The following is a 22620-nucleotide window of genomic DNA, read 5'->3' on the forward strand; positions in this document are numbered from 1 at the left end:
ATAATACAGGGGGAAGAAATCTACAAGCTCTTCCTTGTGACAACCCTTCAAATATTTAAAAACAGCTATCATGACTCTTTTGCTTTCTCTTCTTTGGCTAAAACATAGCCAGTCTTTTTAAATGTTCTTCATAAAATTTAGCTTCCAGACCCCTTAGTATCTTACATGTTCCTCTCTGTCTCTTTTTAGTTCTTTTGTGTATTGTAATGATCAGAACGTGAGAAAATATTCCAGAACAATCACTTCTTTTGGTTTCAACGCCATGCAGTACATTGCTGGTTAATGTTTAATATGTGGTCTAGAAGAATGCATATCCTTCTTTCAAATATTATTACTAAGCCACTTGTCTTGTACCCGCACCTGCTTTTCTTGTTCAATCTATTAAGATCTTTTTAAAACCTCAAGTCTGTTTTCTATAGTGTTAGCAATTCCCCCCAACCTCTTCAGGCAGATGCAAATACATTTCTATCCCTTCCTGTAGGTCCTGAAAATATTAGATAGTACTGGGCTCAGGATGGACTCCTCAGGTACACCAAAGGATGGGCAGACAGGTGAATTGATTAGTTAGCTTAAAGCAATTATACAACCATCAATATACAGTGCGCCAGAAATCTAATGCATCTTTTTCACCATACCAATCATTAACAAATACACAGTAGCAGCTAACCAACATGGTTCATCAAACTACCCAGCACAATTCTTTAGGAAACATCTTATTTTTAAAACTGTATTGAAGGTCAGCCTGATTGGGATTGAGCCATAAAAAATGTGTCTCTCTATGTTGATACAATACCATCAAAGCCCACAGACTTAATGCAGTTGTTCAAGTGGCTGCAAATCTATCTGGTTACATCATTTTTATCAATAAGGCTGTAGTTAATTTTGTGAAAACTAAGAATTAAATTTGCTGAAAACTAAGAATGGTGTGTGAACAGCATTCCCTCAGTCTAATAATTGTTTTGTCAAGGAGAGCAATATGATTTTTTTGGCACAACCTTTTTTTAGCAAGCCCTTGCTGGACTTCTAATAATTCTTCCTAATACTTGAAAACTCACTAGAAACCAGCATGGATTTCTTAAAAACAGATCATACTAGACAAACCTTATCACCTCCTTTGACAAAGTGAAAGATTATTAGAGAGGGATCCAACTTAGAATTAAGGAGAACTTTCCTGACAGAACAATTTGGAGGAATAGCTTGCCTCCAGGAATTGAGGTTTCTCCATCACTGGTGGTTTTAAAGAAAAGATTGGACAATCATTTTTCCAGAAGGGTATAACTGGACTAGAAGATCTCCAAGGTCCCTTCCAACCCTGATATTCTCTGACAGTGATGGCTAACTTTTTCCTCATTGTGTGCTCAAAGTGCGGGCATGCGCGACAGCACCCACAATGCAATGCACGCTCCCGCGCACATATGTGCAAGATCCACCTTCTCCTTGTTTTGGGCCTAGCAGACCCAAATGCACCCTCCCTGAACCAAAAATGGGCCCTGGGGGAATGACGCACTCCACATGGCCTGTTTTGGGCCTACCAGGCCTCCTGGGACCAGAAACCGGCCATGAGAGGGGCACACCACACCACCACCCCTGCCACACACCCCATTTTGGGCCTAGCAGACCTCCCTGCAACTTCCTGGGATCTGCTGAGGGGGGGGGGGGGGCTCCTAGGCCTGGTAGGGACCCCTGCAACCCATGCACATTTGCGCATGTCTCCTGCATTCATACTGCCCCTCGCACATCCTGAAAATCAGCTGGCCATTGGGAGGCACACGCGTGTATGCGCAGTGGAGCTGAGCTGGGCAACGGCTCACGTGCCCGCAGAGAGGGATCTGTATACCAGCTGTGGCACACATGCCATAGGCTCACCATCACGGTTCTATGTTCTAAATTAGTAGTGATAATCACATTTTTATAATTTCTTAGATTAACTTTATGCTATGGGAAGATGTTCCCTTTGCCTGGTTTAAGTCATCTGGGCAGCGTCCCATTGTATTCATATTCTCTATACTGTGTAGTATGTACAGTTTAATACTGCTAAGTTATGTCCCATTAATTTGCATTTTAGTCTACCAAACTTTATATCCCTTTCTAGGAGAGAAGGAGGTTCATTTTGCCCATCCTCTTCTATACTTTTTCCAGCTATCTATATAACAATATATAGATAAGAAAGCCAGTTTGATATAGTGGTTAAGTTACCAGGCTACAAACTAAGAGACCATGAATTGGGATAGCCATGCACTTTTAGCTCTAAGAAGCAGACAATGGCAAACCACTTCTATAACATTTACACAGAATAAATGAAATAGTACTGGCAGTGAGAATTACTTTTGACAGTGACCATTAACACTACAGAGGATAGGGCACATATCTTGCATAAGGTATATGTTAATGTATTTTTAAAATTGAATTACAATTTGATTATATAGATCAGTTTTTAAAAAGTTGAAAATGTTCTTTTTTCCCTCTCAAATTTTAAAATTTTATTGGCAAAGATGAAGAGGCTCCAGTAATGAGAGGTAGGTAGGTAGGTAGGTAGGTGTGTGTGTGTGTGTGTGTGTGTGTGTGTGTGTGTGTGTGTGTGTGTGTGTATGGCATATTCAGGTTTCTTTCCGTGTAAGTTTCAATTGTTATTAAACATTTTAATATTTTCCTTTAAAAAAAAGAGTGATGACATTTATAAGCAAAATCAACTTTGTAGCAAAAGGAGTGTGATCCAAGGTTTACAGCTAGTAAGAGAGAAATTTCCCCAGCAGACTTTTGACCTAGTTTAATCTAAGAGAAATAGTGATAATAGGACTATTTCAGACTGTCTCTATGTTACAGCTCCCAGATGGCAGAATTATTAAAGTTGGAGGTGAGCGATTTGAGGCACCTGAGGCCCTGTTCCAGCCTCACTTAATCAATGTGGAAGGAGTTGGTGTTGCTGAACTGCTGTTCAACACCATCCAAGCTGCTGATATTGATACCAGGTATGAGTTGGAAGTTGGTAGTTCTTACACTATATCACGGGGTTTTAAAAACACATATACACAGAAACCATTTAATGCGAGAAAAGACATGTCCTGATTTGTAGCTCTACTTGGATATGGAAATTCTTTAAAAAGAAAAATGTTCACGGATTATAGGAAAATGGTAATATGCGTAGTATTTAACATTGTTACAGAGTAGATATTGAATTGAAGTGGGGCGGCTACAGCTATTATAGCATCTGCTTGCTTATTAGTGGATGTATCTTTCTTTTTATGGAAGCTCAATCAGTGATGGGATTAAAAAAAAATCACTACCAGTTCTGTGGGTATGGCTTGGTGGGCATGGCAGAGGAAGGATATTGCAAAATCTCCATTTTCTTCCAAACAGCTGGGACTCGGGAGGCAGAGAATAAATAGGGGCAGGGCCAATCAGAGGTGGTAATTACCGGTTCTCCAAACTACTCAAAATTTCTGCTACCGGTTCTCCATAACTGGTCAGAACCTGCTGAAACTCGCCTCTAAGCTCAATGCTTTATTTTACTAATTAGGTAGACGTGCTTCCTGTCAAAACTGAAAGAGGCCGGGAGGGGGAAAGAAGGAAGGGAAGGGAAGGGAAGGAAGGTTGGTTGGTTGGTTGGTCTAGGTGGAAAAGGAAGACAATCCACAGATATTTGGGCAGTAGCCTTGTGAAAATAAATCTGTCAACCATAAGTATGACATACTAGGAGCCAGAATAATACCCATACCAATCCATACCAATGCTGAGATCAGATTAGTTTCTCTAACAAGTTAAAACAATAAAGATAGAGTGTAGACATCAATTGATGCCAACTGTAGAAACCCTGCAGCCAAAGCACATATTATCTGTTATATCTGAGATCCATTAAATTGAGGATTTACTGTATATGTACTCTATGGCGTGTATGTTAAGGGACTCTGTTCTTCTACATTAACACCTGTGGCAATAGTTTTACTGGGCAACCATATATTTATTTGAATTGTTTTTATGATGTATACCACTCAGGATAACTTGTTGCTATAGAAATCAAATAAATTAAATAAATAAATATAGCATACATCTTTTGATGTAGCGGATTTGTTTGATGTACTGTACCTTGATTGTTTATACTGCGAGGTATCTGTTCTGTCTCTAGATCTGAATTTTATAAGCACATTGTATTATCTGGAGGATCCACAATGTACCCTGGCCTACCATCTCGCCTAGAACGTGAATTGAAGCAGCTTTATCTGGAGCGAGTTTTGAAAGGAGATGTGGAAAAACTTTCCGTAAGTACTTGATTGCAACATACACAAGGTGGTCACTAGAGGGAGCAAGATAGTCACTAATATAGCAGACAGACTGAATTAAGTTTGAATTTTGAGTAAGTTAGCTTTGAATAGAGAGTATTAAAATTCCATATAAAATAATTATATACTGTTAATTGCTTTGGAATATACTAGATTTTGAAAATCTAGTATATGATCTAATGATAGATTTGATATGATCTTTAAATGTAACCACTTTAATAGAACTATATTTTTTCTTCTTTCCTCTTCATAGCATAATTTGACATTTATTGTCATGAATTTCTAATGGTTCAAAGGAGAGAATTGCATGTCTTAAAATAACATTTGAGTTTATTAAATAATATTTTCCTTTTGGACTTTAGAACAATGCTGCCTTTAGGAATTAATCAGAACATAAGTATCTTTCGTTTCAGAAAAATCTCTTTGTTATAATATCCTGTAGCTCAGAGTTCCCCAATATTTTTGGATTTGTGGATTGGCGATGGCAGGGGGTGCGTGCATGCATATAACTCCATTTGTGTGAGCATGTATGCGTGCCTGCCATTCACTTAAATAGAGTGCACACACTTGCCTGCTGCTCACACAAGTGAGGATACCCGTCCAGCAGTTTCTGCGGCCCAGTTGCAAACCTCTCACGGCCCACTCCTGGACCGTAGCTCACAGGTTGGGAGCTCCGCTGTAGCTTATAAAATCTACATAATTAAAAAATACCTATAATTTTACTTGCCCACTAGGCAGTATCTGCTTTATAGGACCTATTTTCATTTTTTTATTAATAACCTCGTTTCGTTCCAGCCTTCCCACAGTTACTGAGAGAATTGGAATTTGTTGCCTGTTGTACCCACAAATTATGACATGAGAGATTATTTTATTTAAAGGATAATTTTTGGGAAGAAGTGGTCTGTAACTGGGAAAACCACAACCATCAAAGGAACAGATATCTTCTGCTCTTTCAGTTACCCACTTCTGTCCATATAGGGTGGTGGAATCATCAAGAGTAGATTGGTGTGGCAGAGGGAACCAAGCATAGAAAATCCTGTTGCATTAGTAGAAGTCAGCTTGTACAACATTACATAGTTCTCTTTACCCTAAAGAGAACATTTTGTTAAAAATCGTCCAAATAGAGTGGATTAATGATTTTTAAAAAACAACCTCCAAGTAATTTATAGGGTAATAAAAGAATACTCCAGTATTTATTTATTTACACGGCTTAATATATAGTGGATTTAATAGATCCATTATATTTGTTTTGTTAGGACAATATGTATATCGTGTGCAGTACACATTGATCCAAACGTATAAAAGTGGAAATTGCTTGAAACTCTACTTTGTCCCATAGTACTTATACTATTTTGTAATTTAACAATATTCACTAAACTAAGGCATTTTATATAAATGTTTTTATTTAACATTTAAGAACATAAGCTCATTATCCACTTAATCAAAAAGTAATTTAAACCTATCGTCGTCATCATAGTTTGACAATTTTGCCCCTCAAACCTCAATAACATTGTGTATCTTTTTTTCCTATAAGAAATTTAAGATTAGAATTGAAGATCCACCTCGTCGAAAGCACATGGTGTTCCTAGGTGGTGCAGTTCTTGCAGACATCATGAAGGACAAAGACAACTTTTGGATGACCAGACAAGAGTATCAAGAAAAGGGAGTGCGTGTGCTTGAGAAACTTGGTGTGACTGTTCGATAAACTCAGAGGCTTTTCCCATCACTGTTTTGTTGTGGTCATTCCTTTATTTCCAATCTTTGAAGTCATTCAACTACACAAAGTGGAAAGGCCTGTTACTATCCTTAGACTCAAAGGCTAGGTTTCGTTCTGCTCCTTTTTGTTAGATATTTGATAACGTGGCTATATTTAACTACTTAATTGGACCACTTCTTTGCAAACAAAACAAGGCCAAGACCAGCCAGCTTACTGCATTATTTCTTTCCCAGTGAGCTGTTGGATAATTCCAATAAACTTCCCCCCACCTTTGCTTTATTGCTGTAATGCTATTAGCTTTTGTCCATAAGCTCATCATGGATCAAATACTTTTATTAGCATAAGGACTCAAAAAACGAATAGTTCTTGACTATCATGTGATTGTAGTGATTTATTTTTGATTCTTATGATTCTGCCTTGATCCTTATTTGCTGTTTGGTGAATTATTTTCTTACATAGGAATTCTGAAATTAAGTCAAATGACCAGCATCTTTTTTAAAAAAAATATCCCAGAATATTTTTAAGCTTAAGTACCATGATAAGTGGCTATGAACAGATGGAATCGGGCAGTAAAAGCTAAGGGGGAAAAAAATCAATATTACTCCTCCTTTAAAAAGTCAATAATTTGCTTGGCTGTTGCTACAAATTAGTAGCCCAAACTTTTTGCATTTTTTTCTTGGAAGTGTATTTTCCTACCCTGGGCAGTAGGAAATCTTTTTATGTTCTTGAATACATATAATTAGATCCTGCCACCCCACCCTCCTTTTGTTGTTTTGATACCATTTCTTCTTTCTTTGCTATTGGGCATAAAGGGTTATTGTTTTTTTTAAATGGGCAACATTAGAATGTCATCTGGGACTGGATTTCCTGGATATTATCTATTATAAGTAATATGTTTTAAAAAAATCTGTAAACTTGAATTATTGGTACATTACAAAAAATGGAATTGTATTAAATTTTGAACACAGTAAAAAAAATGGTGCCAAGTAATTCTTGCAAAAAAAAAAGTTATATGACTATTAAATGTTACTTAAAATCATCCACATATTTATATATGGAAATGTCTGTAGGTTATTAAAAAAGGAATCTTGAATTTGTGGCAGTTTTGTTGTGGAGGGGAGGAGAATCTCAAAATGTAGGCTTTTTGTTTGTCTGGTAAGTATTCAGCTCAATCTTGACTAGGAAAAAAGAGAACTAAAGCAAGTGTTTGAAATATTGTGTCATTACAGGCAAACATACCACTTGAAAACTATCACCCAATGGTATAAAATCTATCAGACAACAAGAAACAAAGTTATTTCTCACAAAGCTCTTCCTGGTCAATATATGATCCTTTCAACCATATATGCCTATAAAATACAAGCCTCTAAACATTTGGCTGGAGTAGCTTCAGGCAGCATAAACAACAGATAATTGAAGGAATTTGTCATATGAAATATGAAAAGTAATGTCTTTGTGTGTGTGTGTGTGTGTGTGTGTGTGTGTGTGTGTGTATATATATATATATATATATATATATATATATACACACACACTGTATATATAGATAGTGAAGGAAGAAAGGGGAGGGGCAGCTTGGAGAGGCAGCGAAAGGGTGTGTGGGATGGAAGAAAGGCGAGGGGGGCCCCTCTCCAAGCCCCCCCCCGCCTTTCTTCCTTCACACACACCCTTTCACTGCCTCTCCAAGCATCCCGCTAGCCTTGCTTCCTCTACCCACCCCCTTTCACTGCTCCTCCCCGCCCTCCGCCTCGCTTCTGAAGTTTGGGATTTTCCTAATGGATTTGCATGCATTATTTGCTTTTACATTGATTCCTATGGAAAAAATTACTTCTTACGAACTTTTCTACTTACGAACCTGGTCACGGAACGAATTAAGTTTGTAAGTAGAGGTACTACTGTACTTTACATGATATACGCATATTTAAATAAATGTATTTAAAGAATTTAGAGGGAGCTTCCTGATAATAGAGCCTACTACTGAAATTAGACAATAAGTCATCTTTAAAATAAAACACAGCATAAGCAGAAAAGTATGTCAGTATGTAAAAAAAAAAAGACAACCAACTTCAAAATATACTGCTCAAAAAAATAAAGGGAACACTTAAACAACACAATCTAACTCCAAGTAAATCAAACATCTGTGACATCAAACTGTCCACTTAGAAAGCAACACTGATTGACAATCAATTTCACATGCTGTTGTGCACATTCAACTTTGTACAGAACAAAGTATTCAATGAGAATATTTCATTCATTCAGATCTAGGATGTGTTCTTTGAGTGTTCCCTTTATTTTTTTGAGCAGTGTATATTAATTGCATGATAACAAGCAAAGTAAAAAACAATACCATAGGTTAACACAATTGTCCTATTATGACAATTCAGAAGGCACTTTCCCAAAATTTGCATGTGCAATAGAATCTCTTCTGTGGATGGAGCTTTCAATCAGAAATGGGAAAAAGACCTTTATATTTAACTTGCATTCAAAGCTTGCAGAAATATATTTAAATTTTAAAAAATGGTATTTATTAATTTCTTTAAAATCCAAAAAGCTGCAAAAAAATGATACCGTGTCATTTTTTTGTGTTACTCAAGGCTGCAAAAGTCAATGACCTGTTATACTGAGTTGTGGCCACAGACAATATTGTACATAGGCATTCTAAAGATTAGGAGTCCCATTAAGGGCTAAGGGGTTAAGAAATGACTTTGATTTTCCCAGGATCTGTTAAAGATGAATGAAACTAATTGCATACAAAATAACATGTATCTCCTCCCCACTCCAGCTCCAGTCTGAGACATTTAGCTGCTGATTTCTATTTTTACCAAGATAAGAAACAGTTTTAAATAACTTAGATTAGAGCCTAGACTTCATTATACAATAGATGGCCAAATCTAGCAGTATTTTGCCTTTAAGTGGAGACAGAACTGAATAAGTAAAAAAAGTTACTTTCCAGTCAGTAGCATTTTTAATGAGCAAATGCCTTTTGGTGATGTAAAATAATATGCAACAAACAAGTTACTTATCTGTACAGTTAACAGAGGTACAAATCTCTTGCAAAAAAAGATTAAATCATTAATATAAAAATAAAGAAATAGAAATTGTGGAGTATATAATAAATTTATGTTTTCAAAAAGGAGAGTTCAGGGCTTGTCACCATAATGAAAATGATCATGTTTCTAAGTTCTCAAATTAACCTCAAGAACATCCTATATAGAATTTACTACAGCTTTATTTTATTGTGTGTTAGACTTCCAAAATTTCCATCCTCAAAATAGTTAGACCCTTCCCATATAGAATCAAGAATTTTATTTATATATCATGACTAGACAACCTGTACCTGGTTGAGCCATCATTTCAGAGATATTTCATTCCCTAAACAAAGAAACAGAATGACTTAAAAGTGGGCAAGAAAGCAGTGGGAGCAGGAGTGTCTTCTGACTTCTTGCTGGTTTCCCCATTGAGTTTCCTTGTGGAAATCTGACAAGGAGCATTGATAATCTCCCCTTCTGTTTCCTTCCCAGCAGGCAGGTAAGTGGCTGCTGGGTGGGGGAGAAAGAAAGACATTGTGAGACTGGCTGGGAAACTGTCACAGAACATTGAAAATTTAGATATGTGACTGCAAGGGCAGCACAGCAGAAGTAGCACTGAAACAGCTACAATTTCCACAAATTTCATCTCCTAGGGAATCATGGGTCCCAGATTCTAGATATATTCGCTGATTTGCGGTACCTTGGTTCAAAAAGTGTTGCCCTATGAGTCACTATTTCCAGTTAAAGGTCATGACGAGTTGTATTGGTATATATTTATTTAGCATATGGTACATTAGTCGAGAGATTACAGTGTTAGTAAGGGAGTAGTTGTTCGGCTGCCTAAGGTTACTAGTCCATTGGTTCATACTCTTGCACTGTCCAGGATACACAATGGTGTGAATTAGTTCTACACTCAGAATGGTTAATGGTATTTCGCAGCAACATCTGGGGTTTTCCCCTCTACTGGCGTTTTCTTGTATTTTAGCAGGTTGGACACTGGTTGGTCTTAAAGAAAAAGGCTGACTCTGGAACATACTTGTGTACATGTATTTATCACCACGAACAGAGATAAGCCTCATTAGCATCATTAGGGGCATGGGGTGAGATATCATCAATACGCTGATGATACCCAGCTGTACATCTCCACCCCATGTCCAGTCAACGAAGCAGTGGAAGTAATGTACTGGTACCTGGAGGCTGTTAGGGTATGGATGGGTGTCAACAGACTCAACCCTGATAAGACGGAGTGGCTGTGGGTTTTGCCTCCCAAGGGCAATTCCATCTGTCCATCCATCACCCGGGGGGGGGGGGAATTATTGACCCTTGGGTGTTCTCAGTCCACAGCTAACATTAGAGAACCATCTTTCAACTGTGGCAAGGGCATTTGGCCAGGGTCGCCTGGTGCACCAGTTGCGGCCCTACCTGGACCAGGAGTCACTGCTCACAGTCACTCACACCCTCATCACCTCAAGGTTCGACTACTGTAACGCTCTCTACAAGGGGCTACCTTTGAAAAGTGTTCGGAAACTTCAGATCGTGCAGAATGCAGCTGCGAGAGCAATCATGGGCTTTCCCAGATATGCCCATGTCACATCAACACTCCGCAGTCTGCATTGGTTGCCGATCAGTTCCTGGTCACAATTCAAAGTTTTGGTTATGACCTATAAAGCCCTTCATGACATCGGACCAGAATAAATGCGGGACTGCCTTCTGCCGCACAAATCCCAGCAACTGATTAGGTCCCACAGAGTTGGCCGTCTCCGGGTCCCGTCGACAAAACAATGTTGTCTGGCAGGACCCAGGGGAAGAGCCTTCTCTGTGGTGGCCCCGACCCTCTGGAATCAACTCCCCCCGGAGATTAGTACTGCCTCCACCCTCCTTGCCTTTCGCAAACTCTTAAAAACCTACCTCTACCACAAGGCATGGGGAAATTGATTCCCCCTGTCCGTTTCGCTTTATGCATGGATTGTTTGGGGTGTATGACTCTTTTTTATATTTAGGGTTTTTAACTGTTCTTTTTAATAATTGGATTTGTACTGTGCTTTGCTGTTGTGAGACACTCTGAGTCTTTGGAGAGGGGCGACATTCAAATGTAATAATAAATAAATAAATAAAATCTAATGATCCAGAATAATTCTCAATTATACACATGGGATTAGAAAGAATGGGGGGAAATTTTGGGTTAGAACTGTATAGGTAATCTTTGATTTACAACGGTTTAGTGATCATTCAATGTTAAAATGGCACGGGGAATAATGGTTTATGACTGTTTTGCAGAGTTAAAAACCTCTGCAGCAGCCCCACGATCATACGATTGAAATTCAAATGCTTGGCAACTGGTCCATATTTATGACCACTGCTGTGTCCCAAGGTCATGTGATCACCTTTTGAGACCTTACAAGCGAAGTCATTGGGGAAGCCAGATTTATTTAACCAGGTTACTAACTTGCTAGCTGCAATGGTTCGCTTAACAATTGTGTCAAGAAAAGTTGTAAAATGGGGCAAAACTCACTTAACAAATGTCTCACTTCACAACATAAATTTTGTGCTCGATTGCAGAGGTGATGCGATGATCCCAGTTGGTCCATGCCTGTTGGTTGTAAGAGAGCTGGTTGCAAAGGGAGCGTGAGGCAAGTATTAGCCATCTCTTTTCGTCCCAATGTAAACATGAAAAATTCCAGCCAAATCCAGACATGACAACTTCATCCATTCTGTATCATGTCTAGCTATTGCAGCTACCTTTGTCTACTGACAAAAGATAGGCTGGTAGAAAAAAATAAGTTATAGACAGTTTTAGAAACTAAATGTTTTGAGGAATCAACATCTTGTCCCCTCTTCTATGAGTGTCAGACATCAATTGGATCAAAGACAGGGTCTAGTATGCTGCCTTCCTCTCCTTCCCAGACCTCAGCGCCCATGGCCATACACATGGAGCTGTTTTCTTGAATGCAAGCAAAAACAAAACCATCTGCAGATGGCATCAAAGAACAAGGGATGAAGCCCGTATTAACTATTAGCTTTAATTCAATTGAATAGAGATCTTCATGATTTGTACTTGGATGGGAATCCACCAGCATGGGAGAACCACAGCCTAATTGGGAAGTAGGGGAAAAAAACACAGAAGAAGAAAATGGCAAATAGTACTTATGGTTTGTGTAATCTCCAGAAGTCAAACATTCTGCTCAGAAATAACTTCCCCTGACTTCAGTGGGACTCAGCTCCAGAGGAGTGTGTTTGAGATTATGGAGAATTCATGCATAGGTGTAAGGATTTTGCAATGTGCTTGTTAACAAAAATTCTGGCCTGAGCTTCAGGTTAGGAAATATCAGGATGAGTAAGCACACAACATGAACCAGTTCTTCTGATTGAACGATTGATATGTGCGGTACTCTATCCTTTGTCCTAAAGACAATAACATCAAACTTTAGGCAGTAAAGTATTTCAGTTCTGCTTTACTCATATAATTGTGCTGTATCCTCTTGGCATTGCTTCTGGTTGAGCTCTTTCATACTTCCTTCCTTCTTCCATACATAATTATCCAGAAAGCCGTTCTTTGTAAAGTCAGCAGATTTCTCACGGCTGATGTGTTTGTTACCTGTCATTTGCATATGGTAATCACTTTATCTGCATGCTTTCCTCCCCCATCTGGAGACATTTGGGAAATTCAACATCCTGGAGATTGAATTTCTGCATGTCCAGGGAAAAGAGAAAAAATATGTTCAGAAGCTGATGTTTTGCTCTCTGAAAATGAATAAAATACATGCCAAAAAAAGGAGGAGTGCAGGAACTGAGCAGTTGTCTGTTATCTTTCCAAGCTCTTCATTGCTGGAAAAAGAGAGGAACTGGAGAAAATGACACTTAGGTGCTGTTTGTTTATTACATAGAAACATAGAAGTCTGACGGCAGAAAAAGACCTCATGATCCATCTAGTCTGCCCTTATACTATTTTCTGTATTTTATCTTAGGATGGATATATATTTATCCAAGGCATGTTTAAATTCAGTTACTGTACTGTGGATTTATCTACCACGTCTGCTGGAAGTTTGTTCCAAGGATCTACTACTCTTTCAGTAAAATAATATTTTCTCATGTTGCTTTTGATCTTTCCCCCAACTAAGTTCAGATTGTGTCCCCTTGTTCTTGTGTTCACTTTCCTATTAAAAACACTTCCCTCCTGGACCTTATTTAATTCTTTAACATTTAAATGTTTCGATCATGTCCCCCCTTTCCCTTCTGTCCTCCAGACTATACAGATTGAGTTCATTAAGTCTTTCCTGATAGGTTTTATGCTTAAGACCTTCCACCATTTTTGTAGCCCGTCTTTGGACCCGTTCAATTTTGTCAATATCTTTTTGTAGGTGAGATCTCCAGGACTGAACACAGTATTCCAAACGTGGTCTCACCAGCGCTCGATATAGCGGGATCATAATCTCCCTCTTCCTGCTTGTTATACCTTATTTATGTAATTATATTACTTATTTATGTAATTATATTTCTATGCCGCCTGACTCCCTAGGGACTCAGGGCAGCTCACAACAAAAACGAACATGAATCAGTATAAAAATATTTCAATTTAAAATAATTGCAGCCATCCATACATTCATGGGCCGACCTTGCTAGTCATCCCCGCAAGGTCAAAGGGCTGTAAAGGTAATAACCAACCTCTTGAATTGCGACTGGACACTGATAGGAAGCCGGTGGAGCTCCTGAAGAATGTAGTGTGGGCTTGTGCAGCTGCATTCTGGACCAACTGTAGTCTCTGAACACTCTTCAAGGGTAGTCCCATGTAGAATGCATTGCAATAATCCAGCCATGAGATGATAAGGGCATGAGCGACCATGGTAAAAGTCTCTCGATCCAAGTAGGGTCACAATTGGTGCACTTGTCAAACCTGTGAAAAGGTCCCCCCAGCTCAGTGGTTCTCAACTTGGGGGTCGAGACCCCTTTGGGGGTCGAAGGACCATTTCACAGGGGTTGCCAAAGACCATGGGAAAAGACAAATTTCCCATGGTGTTAGGAACTAAAGCTTCTATTCTGGCGCCTTGGAACGTATTTTTACAATCCAACCAATCAGGCGTTTACAATGGGGGGGGGTCCCTCTGACCTTTCAGCCAATCTGCTTAAAGCCCTGTTGGGAAAATTGGTGCTAGGCTTATGGTTGGGGGTCACCACAACATGAGGAACTGAATCAAGGGGCCGCGGCATTAGAAAGGTTGAGAACCACTGCCCTAGCTGCAGCTGTTGGGTTAAAGAATATGGACAGTCTATTTCTTCAGGCTGTAGACTTGTCTGGTAAAATAATTAACAGTAAGACAGATGCAGAGGAAGGCATCATCACATCTGTACAAAGCAGGATGGCTGGAACAGCCCAGAGGAGGAATTGAAGAGGGAATCCCCACTAGCTGTACAGAAGGACAGGGGTTGCCAAGAGCAGTCAAACTGATTTAGGAAGAAAAGCTGAGAAAATAATTTCACCTCTAATTGTTTAGGGGTGAGGGGGAAGAGGAAGAGGAGGAAGAGAATAGAGATTCCAAACCAGTTTTCAATATTCACACACATACCCCACACACTTCTTATATGGTTGCCTCCGAAACAGGGAATATAAATCAAAAACAGAAAGCTTAAAATCCTCAAATTACAATCCTCAGCTGTATATCATCAATAGACAATTGCAAAAGATGTTAGGAGTTGCAGTCCAGCTACATCTGGAGAACTTCCTCTGAAACAGCAGAACTAATAAATCCAGTTTCTTTCAACAAAAGAATGTGCTGTAGTTTACAAACAGAACATGGATAAATAATATCCTTCATTTTGAACAAGTTCTCCCTCATAATTCCCAAAACAAACAATAGGAAAATAATAAATGGCACTTACCATACATGGAAAGGTAGACAGGGAGAAGGCTGAGATTTATAGGTACTGTAGTTCTAGGATTTGTGAGAATTTATCTTTAACTCTTTAATGATAGAAGCACTAAATATTCTCCCACATCAATAAAACTATGGAAATGTAAGAGGAATTTTATGTGGCCAGGGATAAAAACACTGTGAATTCAGGTGAATTCTGGCACTCAGATTCTTTCATTCAAAATTCTTTAACTCTAAATGGATCCAGTTTAATACCACATAACCTTTGCTAGTTGGGGGATGTTAACATATACAGTACAGTGGTCCCTCGATTTTCGCGGGTTCAAACTTTGCGAAACGGCTATACCACGGTTTTTCAAAAATATTAATTAAAAAATACTTTGCGGTTTCCCCCCCTATACTACGGTTTTTCCCGCCCGATGATGTCATACGTCATCACCAAACTTTCGTCCACCTTTAATAATTTTTTTTAAAACAAACTAGTAAATAAACATGGTGAGTAATAATCTAAATGGTTGCTAAGGGAATGAGAAATTGCAGTTTAGGGGTTTAAAGTGCTAAGGGAAGGCTTGTGATACTGTTCATAGCCAAAAATAGTGTATTTACTTCCGCATCTCTACTTCGCTGAAATTTGACTTTTGCGGGCAGTCTCGGAACGCATCCCCCGCGAAAATCGAGGGAACACTGTATATTTATTTCATGAATCTGAAGTCCGTTTGCCCACTCAAGATTCTGGTTTGCTTTTAATATTACACTCATGATTAGTTTTTGGTGTTGGTCTTTAAAAAGCTTTGGCTTCTTTTAGTACTAAAAGTATCAAATCTAATCAATTTAAACAAGCAAAGAAGCACATAATTTTCATTGAAAGTGGGGGTGTCTTTCAACTCCCATTAGATGCAACTAGCATGGCCGGCAATTAAACTTTACAGCATTGTAGCCCAGAGGCTCTTAATTCATTCAAGTATAACACATCCCTCAACACGTCCTTCCAGATGCTACTAAGTCACTTGCAGGCAGCCTGGCCCAAGGCAAGGATTACTGTAAATTGTTCATAAACTGGGAGAGTCATGTTAACAAGGTTAGCCAATGAATAGGCATAGCAACTAAATCAGCCAATGGGAGCTAACCACTTCTGAGTCTGTGCAGAGAATCGAAACTGGAACTTAAGCTTAAGGCTGGGTGTGGCTCCAGGTATCCACTCTATACTCTCTCACTCTGAATTCTGCTGAAATGAAACTAATTCTCCTGCTTGTTTTTACCTGTAACTGACTGAAGAAGAATTCTAATTGTGGCATTGTAAATATATATACTGCTAAATATATATATATAAAGGGAACACTCAAATAACACATCCTAGATCTGAATGAATGAAATATTCTCATTGGATACTTTGTTCTGAACAAAATTGAATGTGCGCAACAGCATGTGAAATTGTCAATCAGTGTTGCTTCCTAAGTGGACAGTTTGATTGCACAGAAGTTTGATTTACTTGGAGTTGCTGTATATTGGGTTGTGTGTTCCCTTTATTTATTTTTTTTGAGTAGTGTATACATACATACATACATACATACATACATACATACGGCCAGAACAAGGCCGAAATAGCGCTATCCTAGTCTCCCTTAATTTTAAATATTCAGCAAAAATATGTGATGCATATATATAATATATATTATGTTTATAAAGACGTTATTGAATCCAGCTGAATCAGTCATCTGTGTGCACTTCTGGTTTTGATTTTGGCAACAAACTTTAATAGAAATGGCATCTCATGACAGCAGAAGATACGTTGTTTCCTCTCCTGCTCTCTAATCCTTATTGAACTGGTTTTATTCATCCCACATTTTAAAGATGGTGTGTTATACTTATGCAAGTATAACAGAACTTCTGGTCTTTTGCTCATAAGTGTTCTAAATTACCATCCTAAAAGAGTATTTGTCATAGAAATGGCTTGTGATACCATGTCAGCCATGTGAAAGGAGTAGCTATCTTACCCAAGAATTTGGTATGCTTTTCCTATAAAACTTATTAATAGCACTTATTAATCACGGAGTGTAATAATGAAATTATGTTTGCAACATTGTCTTGCCACTTTTTCTCACGTTCTTATCCACATATATGCTTCTTAAGTTTCCCACCCATTCTTCAGATGAAGTTCCATGCCAACAATACATAGGGAGCTTATGACTTACAATAATGATGAGATTTAAAACTGAAATAATAATTTTGTTGTGGTTAGCTCTGCCCCAGCTCCTGCCCCAAGGAATGTGGAGGTGGATGTGGGGGAAACATCCACATGCCGCAGGCCTGTTTTGCTCCCAGTGGAATCTGCTGATGAAGCCTCCTCTGACCAAGGAAGCGTGAGTGACAGGGAAGAGGGGAGTTTGGCAGACAGCCCAGGAGGTCAGTCATCTGTATCATCCCTGGATTCTGAACAAGAATTAATGACACATCCACGCATGCGTAGAGTGATGCATAGGAGACAACAACTGAAGGATTATTACAAGAAATAATGAGGCCACCTGTGGTTGGGTGGGGCTGCTGTAATTAGTGCTACAGATAAAAGTGCAGCCAGGTGTTTTAGCCTTATGCCAGTTTATCTGATTCATTGTTTCATCAAGATCGTGGCTATTGCTGTTCAGGATTGGGTGTGTGGACTCTCTGGACTTTAGAATTGGACTCAATTTCCCAGTTATTGGGTGAACAATTGGACTGCATTTAACCTGTGCCTTGTGTGTACCAGAAAATCCCTTTGACATTTAAAAAGGGAGCTGTTTCTGTTTTTCTGTTTATAAAAACTTTTGGGGTTTCCTTTTATCATGTGGTGTGTGTCTTCCTGGACTAATTACCCTGTAATTACGGGTGGTTGAGACACGCCAGCAGAACAATTTTCAAATGGATTCTGGCACAAGATTCAAAATAACTGTCCATTCTAAGTGTTTTGTTTCTCAGCTACAACTTCTAAGGGTGTCCACGGGTATAAAAGATTTAAGACATCTCTTCCATTCTCTGTTAGGGGTTCGCATGCTGCTCTCAAGTGGAAATTAAGATATTTGCAGCCCAGATGTGAATGCATTAGAGCAGTGTTTCCCAACCTTGGCAATTTGAAGATATTTGGACTTCAACTCCCAGAATTCCCCAGCCAGCGAATGCTGGTTGGGGAATTCTGGGAGTTGAAGTCCAGATATCTTCAAGTTGCCAAGGTTGGAAACACTGCATTAGAGAGTAAAAAAACAGAGCATCTGATAACCAAAGATAAAATTAACACCCTGAACCTGATGAAGCCACCAATGCTATTGACTGGAAACAAGTAGCAGGAAGCATGGATGTGTCAGAAGGGGGAATGGAGGAAACGAGACCTGTGAAACCAATAAAAGAAGCAATGTTCTAATATTTACCCTCATGGAACTTTATTAGAAAGTCTTCCTGTATTCTGTTCATTGTATGTGACCATTTAAGTATAGCATTTGGATTTACTGGGATGTAAACGCTCAGCTCCATTCAGTTGCCCCAACTCTTCCTGAATTAAGAGATTACAGGGTCATAATTTTTTTTTTTTAAATGGATTTACTGGAATGGCTGTAGGGTCTTCTTAATAGCTCTGTCTGGACTTACAACAGTTCCAAAATGCACCAAGCATTTCCCAATCCACAATGTACTGAGCGCAGTATACTGTCTTTTCTTGCAGAACTAATACAATTCCAAATTGCTCCTACCATAGAGTTAGTATATTTATGTTTATGTAGTATGTTTATTGGCACACACATACATACAATTAATACCAACCAGACTCTCTACTTCACCAGACTTCACCATTATATTTAAAATATCTTCATTATTTTTATAAAAAGGGTCTGTGCTTTTGTCACCATTGCTCTTGCTGAGATGATACATTTTAGCATAACTCTCAGAAACCTGTGTTTGACAATGGGCCCACCTACTTTAAAAAAAAAGACAATTAATCCTAAAACTAGATAATCCCCCAGTTTGCTTTCCAAAATGTAGACATTCTGATACTGGCTATTTGCACGATGTCAGCCATTTTCCGAGGACACCATTTTATGTTACATAGAAACATAGAAGACTGATGGCAGAAAAAGACCCCATGGTCCATCTAGTCTGCCCTTTCACTATTTCCTGTATTTTATCTTACAATGGTTATATGTTTATCCCAGGCATGTTTAAATTCGGTTACTGTGGATTTACCAACCACGTCTGCTGGAAGTTTGTTCCAAGGATCTACTACTCTTTCAGTAAAATAATATTTTCTCATGTTGCCTTTGATCTTTCCCCCAACTAATTTCAGATTGTGTCCCCTTGTTCTTGTGTTCACTTTCCTGTTAAAAACACTTCCCTCCTGAACCCTATTTAACCCTTTAACATATTTAAATGTTTCGATCATGTCCCCCCTTTTCCTTCTGTCTTCCAGACTATACAGATTGAGTTCATTAAGTCTTTCCTGATACGTTTTATACTTAAGACCTTCCACCATTCTTGTGGCCCGTCTTTGGACCCGTTCAATTTTGTCAATATCTTTTTGTAGGTGAGGTCTCCAGAACTGAACACAGTACTCCAAATGTGGTCTCACCAGCGCTCTATATAAGGGGATCACAATCTCCCTCTTCCTGCTTGTTATACTTCTAGCTATGCAGCCAAGCATCCTACTTGCCTTTCCTACCGCCTGACCACCCAACTCTCGACCATGTTTGGAGAGTTCCAGATGAAACCAGAAACACAAACAATAATGTTGTCTATCAAAGAATACTTTACTACTCTCCCATATTTATCTTGGAATCTGCAATTCTTATGAAGAGATAAATGTTTAATATAAAGCATTATCCAAAGAATATTTACACATTTGTTTCAATAGAGTGGGCCTTCTCTGGGTCCTGTCGACTAAGCAATGGCAGGGACCAGGGGAAGAGCTTTCTCTGTGGTGGCCCCGGACCTCTGGAACCAACTCCCTCCAGAGATCAGAACTGCCCCCACCCTCCTCGCCTTTCGCAAGTTGTTGAAAGCTCACCTTTGCTGCCAGGCATGGGGAAATTAACATCTCCCCTAACTACTTTGGTTTATGTATGGTCTGATTGGGTTGCGTGGTTATTTTATTATAAGGGTTTTTAAATTGTGTTTTTAAATATTGGATTTGTACATTGTACAGGGGCAGCATACAAATCTAAATAATAATAATAATAATAATAATTGTTATTAATAATAATATTAATACTAATAATACTAATACTACTACTACTAATAATAATAATGTTCTGTCGGGCTCTCTGGTAGAATCCTCCCGAAAATTCAAAGGTACAAATTTCAGACACACACACGTTTGAAAATTCAAAACAACGTTCTTTATAACGGAAATTCAAATAAACTAAGCACTCTTTTTGTATAGCAAAGAGCACTCGTCTCCAAACAACCTGGTAATTTGTACAAGTCCCTTATCAGTTCTTAGATATTTAGCTTGCAGTTGTGAGGCAATTCACAGTCCTTCTTCTTTCACAAAGTGAAACACACTTTGCTCTGCTTTAGTTTCAAAGCGGGGGGAAATCAACACACAAAGGTCGAAGTCAGCAAGACAGGCACAAAACACAATGATCAGATAATCCTCCACAATGGCCAAAACCACACGCTGCTATTTATAGCAGCCTCACTAATTACAACAGCCCCACCCAACCACAGGTGGCCTCATTTTCTTTGATAATAATCTCTCAGTTGTTGCTTCCTATGCATCGCTCTCTGCATGCGTGGCTGTATCATTAACTCTTGTTCCAAATCCAAGGAGGAGACAGATAATTGATCTCCTTCTGAGCTGTCTGCCAAACTCTCCTCCTCCCTGTCACTCATGTCTTCTTGGACAGAGGAGCCTTCATCAGCAGATTCCACCAGGAGCAAAACAGGCCTGCGGCATGTGGATGTCTCCCCCACATCCACATTCCTTGGGGCAGGAGCTGGGCCAGAGCTAACCACAACAAATACTACTACTACTGCTACTGCTACTACTACTACTACTACTACTACTACTAATAATAATAATAATAATAATAATAATAATAATAATTATTATTATTATTATATTGTAATTATTGAAACTACTCTCCAGACACTTTCTACCTGCAGTATTCTTTCAGGGGAAAACCAACAATGAAAGTACAACCTCCTGGCAACAATGAATAGCTTAGAGCTGACTTCAAGATTGCTTGTCAGGAATATTATTGAGTAGGGCAAGGTATAAATTGATCTACAGGTTGCCCTTAGCTTATGACTACAACTAGGACCAGAATTTCCATTGCAAACTGAGGTGGTTGTTAAATGAGTTGCCCCCAATTTTACCACCTTTTAACCAAGGTCATTCAGTTAATCACTGTGAATCCCAATTCCCCCATTGTTTTTTGCTTGTGAGAGGCCAGCTGAGAAGTTTGCAAATGACGATCATGTGACTCCGGGAATCTGCAAATGTCATAAACAAATGCTGGTTGCTAAGTGCCTGATCATGTGACTGTGGGATGCTGTAATGATGGTAAGTGTGAGAACCAGAAGTCATTTATTTTCAGTGCCATTGTAACATTCAATGGCTGCTAAATGACTGCTTATAAGTCAAACATTGCCTGTATTCTGTTTCCTGTTTACCTGAGTCCTCCCCAACTCCCTATGTTGTCAATCCATCAAGGATATGAATCAAGAGGGAGGGAGTTCTATTTACCTTCCCTAACAGTCAGTGATGGGCTACCAAAATTTTTACTACCACACTGTGGGCGTGGCTTATGCATTTTGTTTCAACATCTTTCAGTGCAAATTGGGTGCTCTGGGGTGGAGCTCCAAATTTTGCTACTGGAACTGTGTTCCTGCCCATTCCCATAGGTGCCCATCACTGCTACCGGTTCACATTGTGTCAGAAATTGTGTGTTTTGCCACCCCGCGGCACATTGCGGAAATGGCCCTCTGCTCATGTGCACAGGATTCTTTGCAAGCTGCTTTCGAAAAGTGGCAACCAAAGGACCGGTTGGGAGTGTGCCAGCCAGCCATTGCCGGCGATTCAGCGAGCAGGGGACAAATTCCTACCACCAGTTTGGGCAAACTGGAACTGGCAACAGCCCACCATTGAGCTGAATTCTTTAGATGAAAAGATATTAATCCCAGGAAATTGTTGGAAGGACTCATGTTCTTCTACTGAATTAATCCATTTCTGGACAACCAGTACCAACCTTGCCTCTGGATATGCAGGGAATTTTTGTAGTTTCAGTCCCAATGCCCCTAAAAACCTCTAAGGTGGAGAAAACCAGGGGTGGGCTACTGCCCAGATGGGGGGGAACACAGTGGGGTAGCGAAAGTGGAGCTCTATCCCAGAGCACCCCATTTGCACTGAAAGATTGATTGATTGATTTATTTATTTATTAGATTTGTATGCTGCCCCTTTCCATAGACTCGGGGCGGCTCACAACACAATAAAAACAGTTTATAACAAATCTAATAATTTACAATATTAAATATTTAAAAACCCCATTATTAAACAGACATACACACAAGCATACCATACATAAATTGTATAGGCCTGGGGGAGATATCTCAGTTCCCCCATGCCTGACAACAAAGGTGGGTTTTAAGGAGTTTGCGAAAGGCGAGGAGGGTAGGGGCAGTTCTAATCTCTGGGGGGAGCTGGTTCCAGAGAGTCGGGGCCGCCACAGAGAAGGCTATTCCCCTGGGGCCCGCCAACCGACATTGTTTAG

The 22620-nt window shown here is 39.2% G+C and overlaps 1 protein-coding gene across 1 annotated transcript in view; it reads left to right on the forward strand.

The window, feature by feature from the left end:
- The window catches only part of ACTR2 (actin related protein 2), a 37678-nt gene extending 30591 nt beyond the window's left edge, over nucleotides 1-7087 (forward strand). Inside the window, exons 7-9 of the mRNA XM_070732564.1 lie at nucleotides 2824-2969; nucleotides 4124-4256; nucleotides 5812-7087. Of these exons, the coding sequence (XP_070588665.1) occupies nucleotides 2824-2969; nucleotides 4124-4256; nucleotides 5812-5982 (450 nt within the window). The 3' untranslated portion in view covers nucleotides 5983-7087. The remainder of the gene's footprint in view (nucleotides 1-2823; nucleotides 2970-4123; nucleotides 4257-5811) is intronic.
- Nucleotides 7088-22620: the final 15533 nt, after the last annotated feature.

This window comes from Erythrolamprus reginae, chromosome 1 (assembly GCF_031021105.1).
Source record: "Erythrolamprus reginae isolate rEryReg1 chromosome 1, rEryReg1.hap1, whole genome shotgun sequence".
Classification (NCBI taxonomy): Eukaryota; Metazoa; Chordata; class Lepidosauria; order Squamata; family Dipsadidae; genus Erythrolamprus; species Erythrolamprus reginae.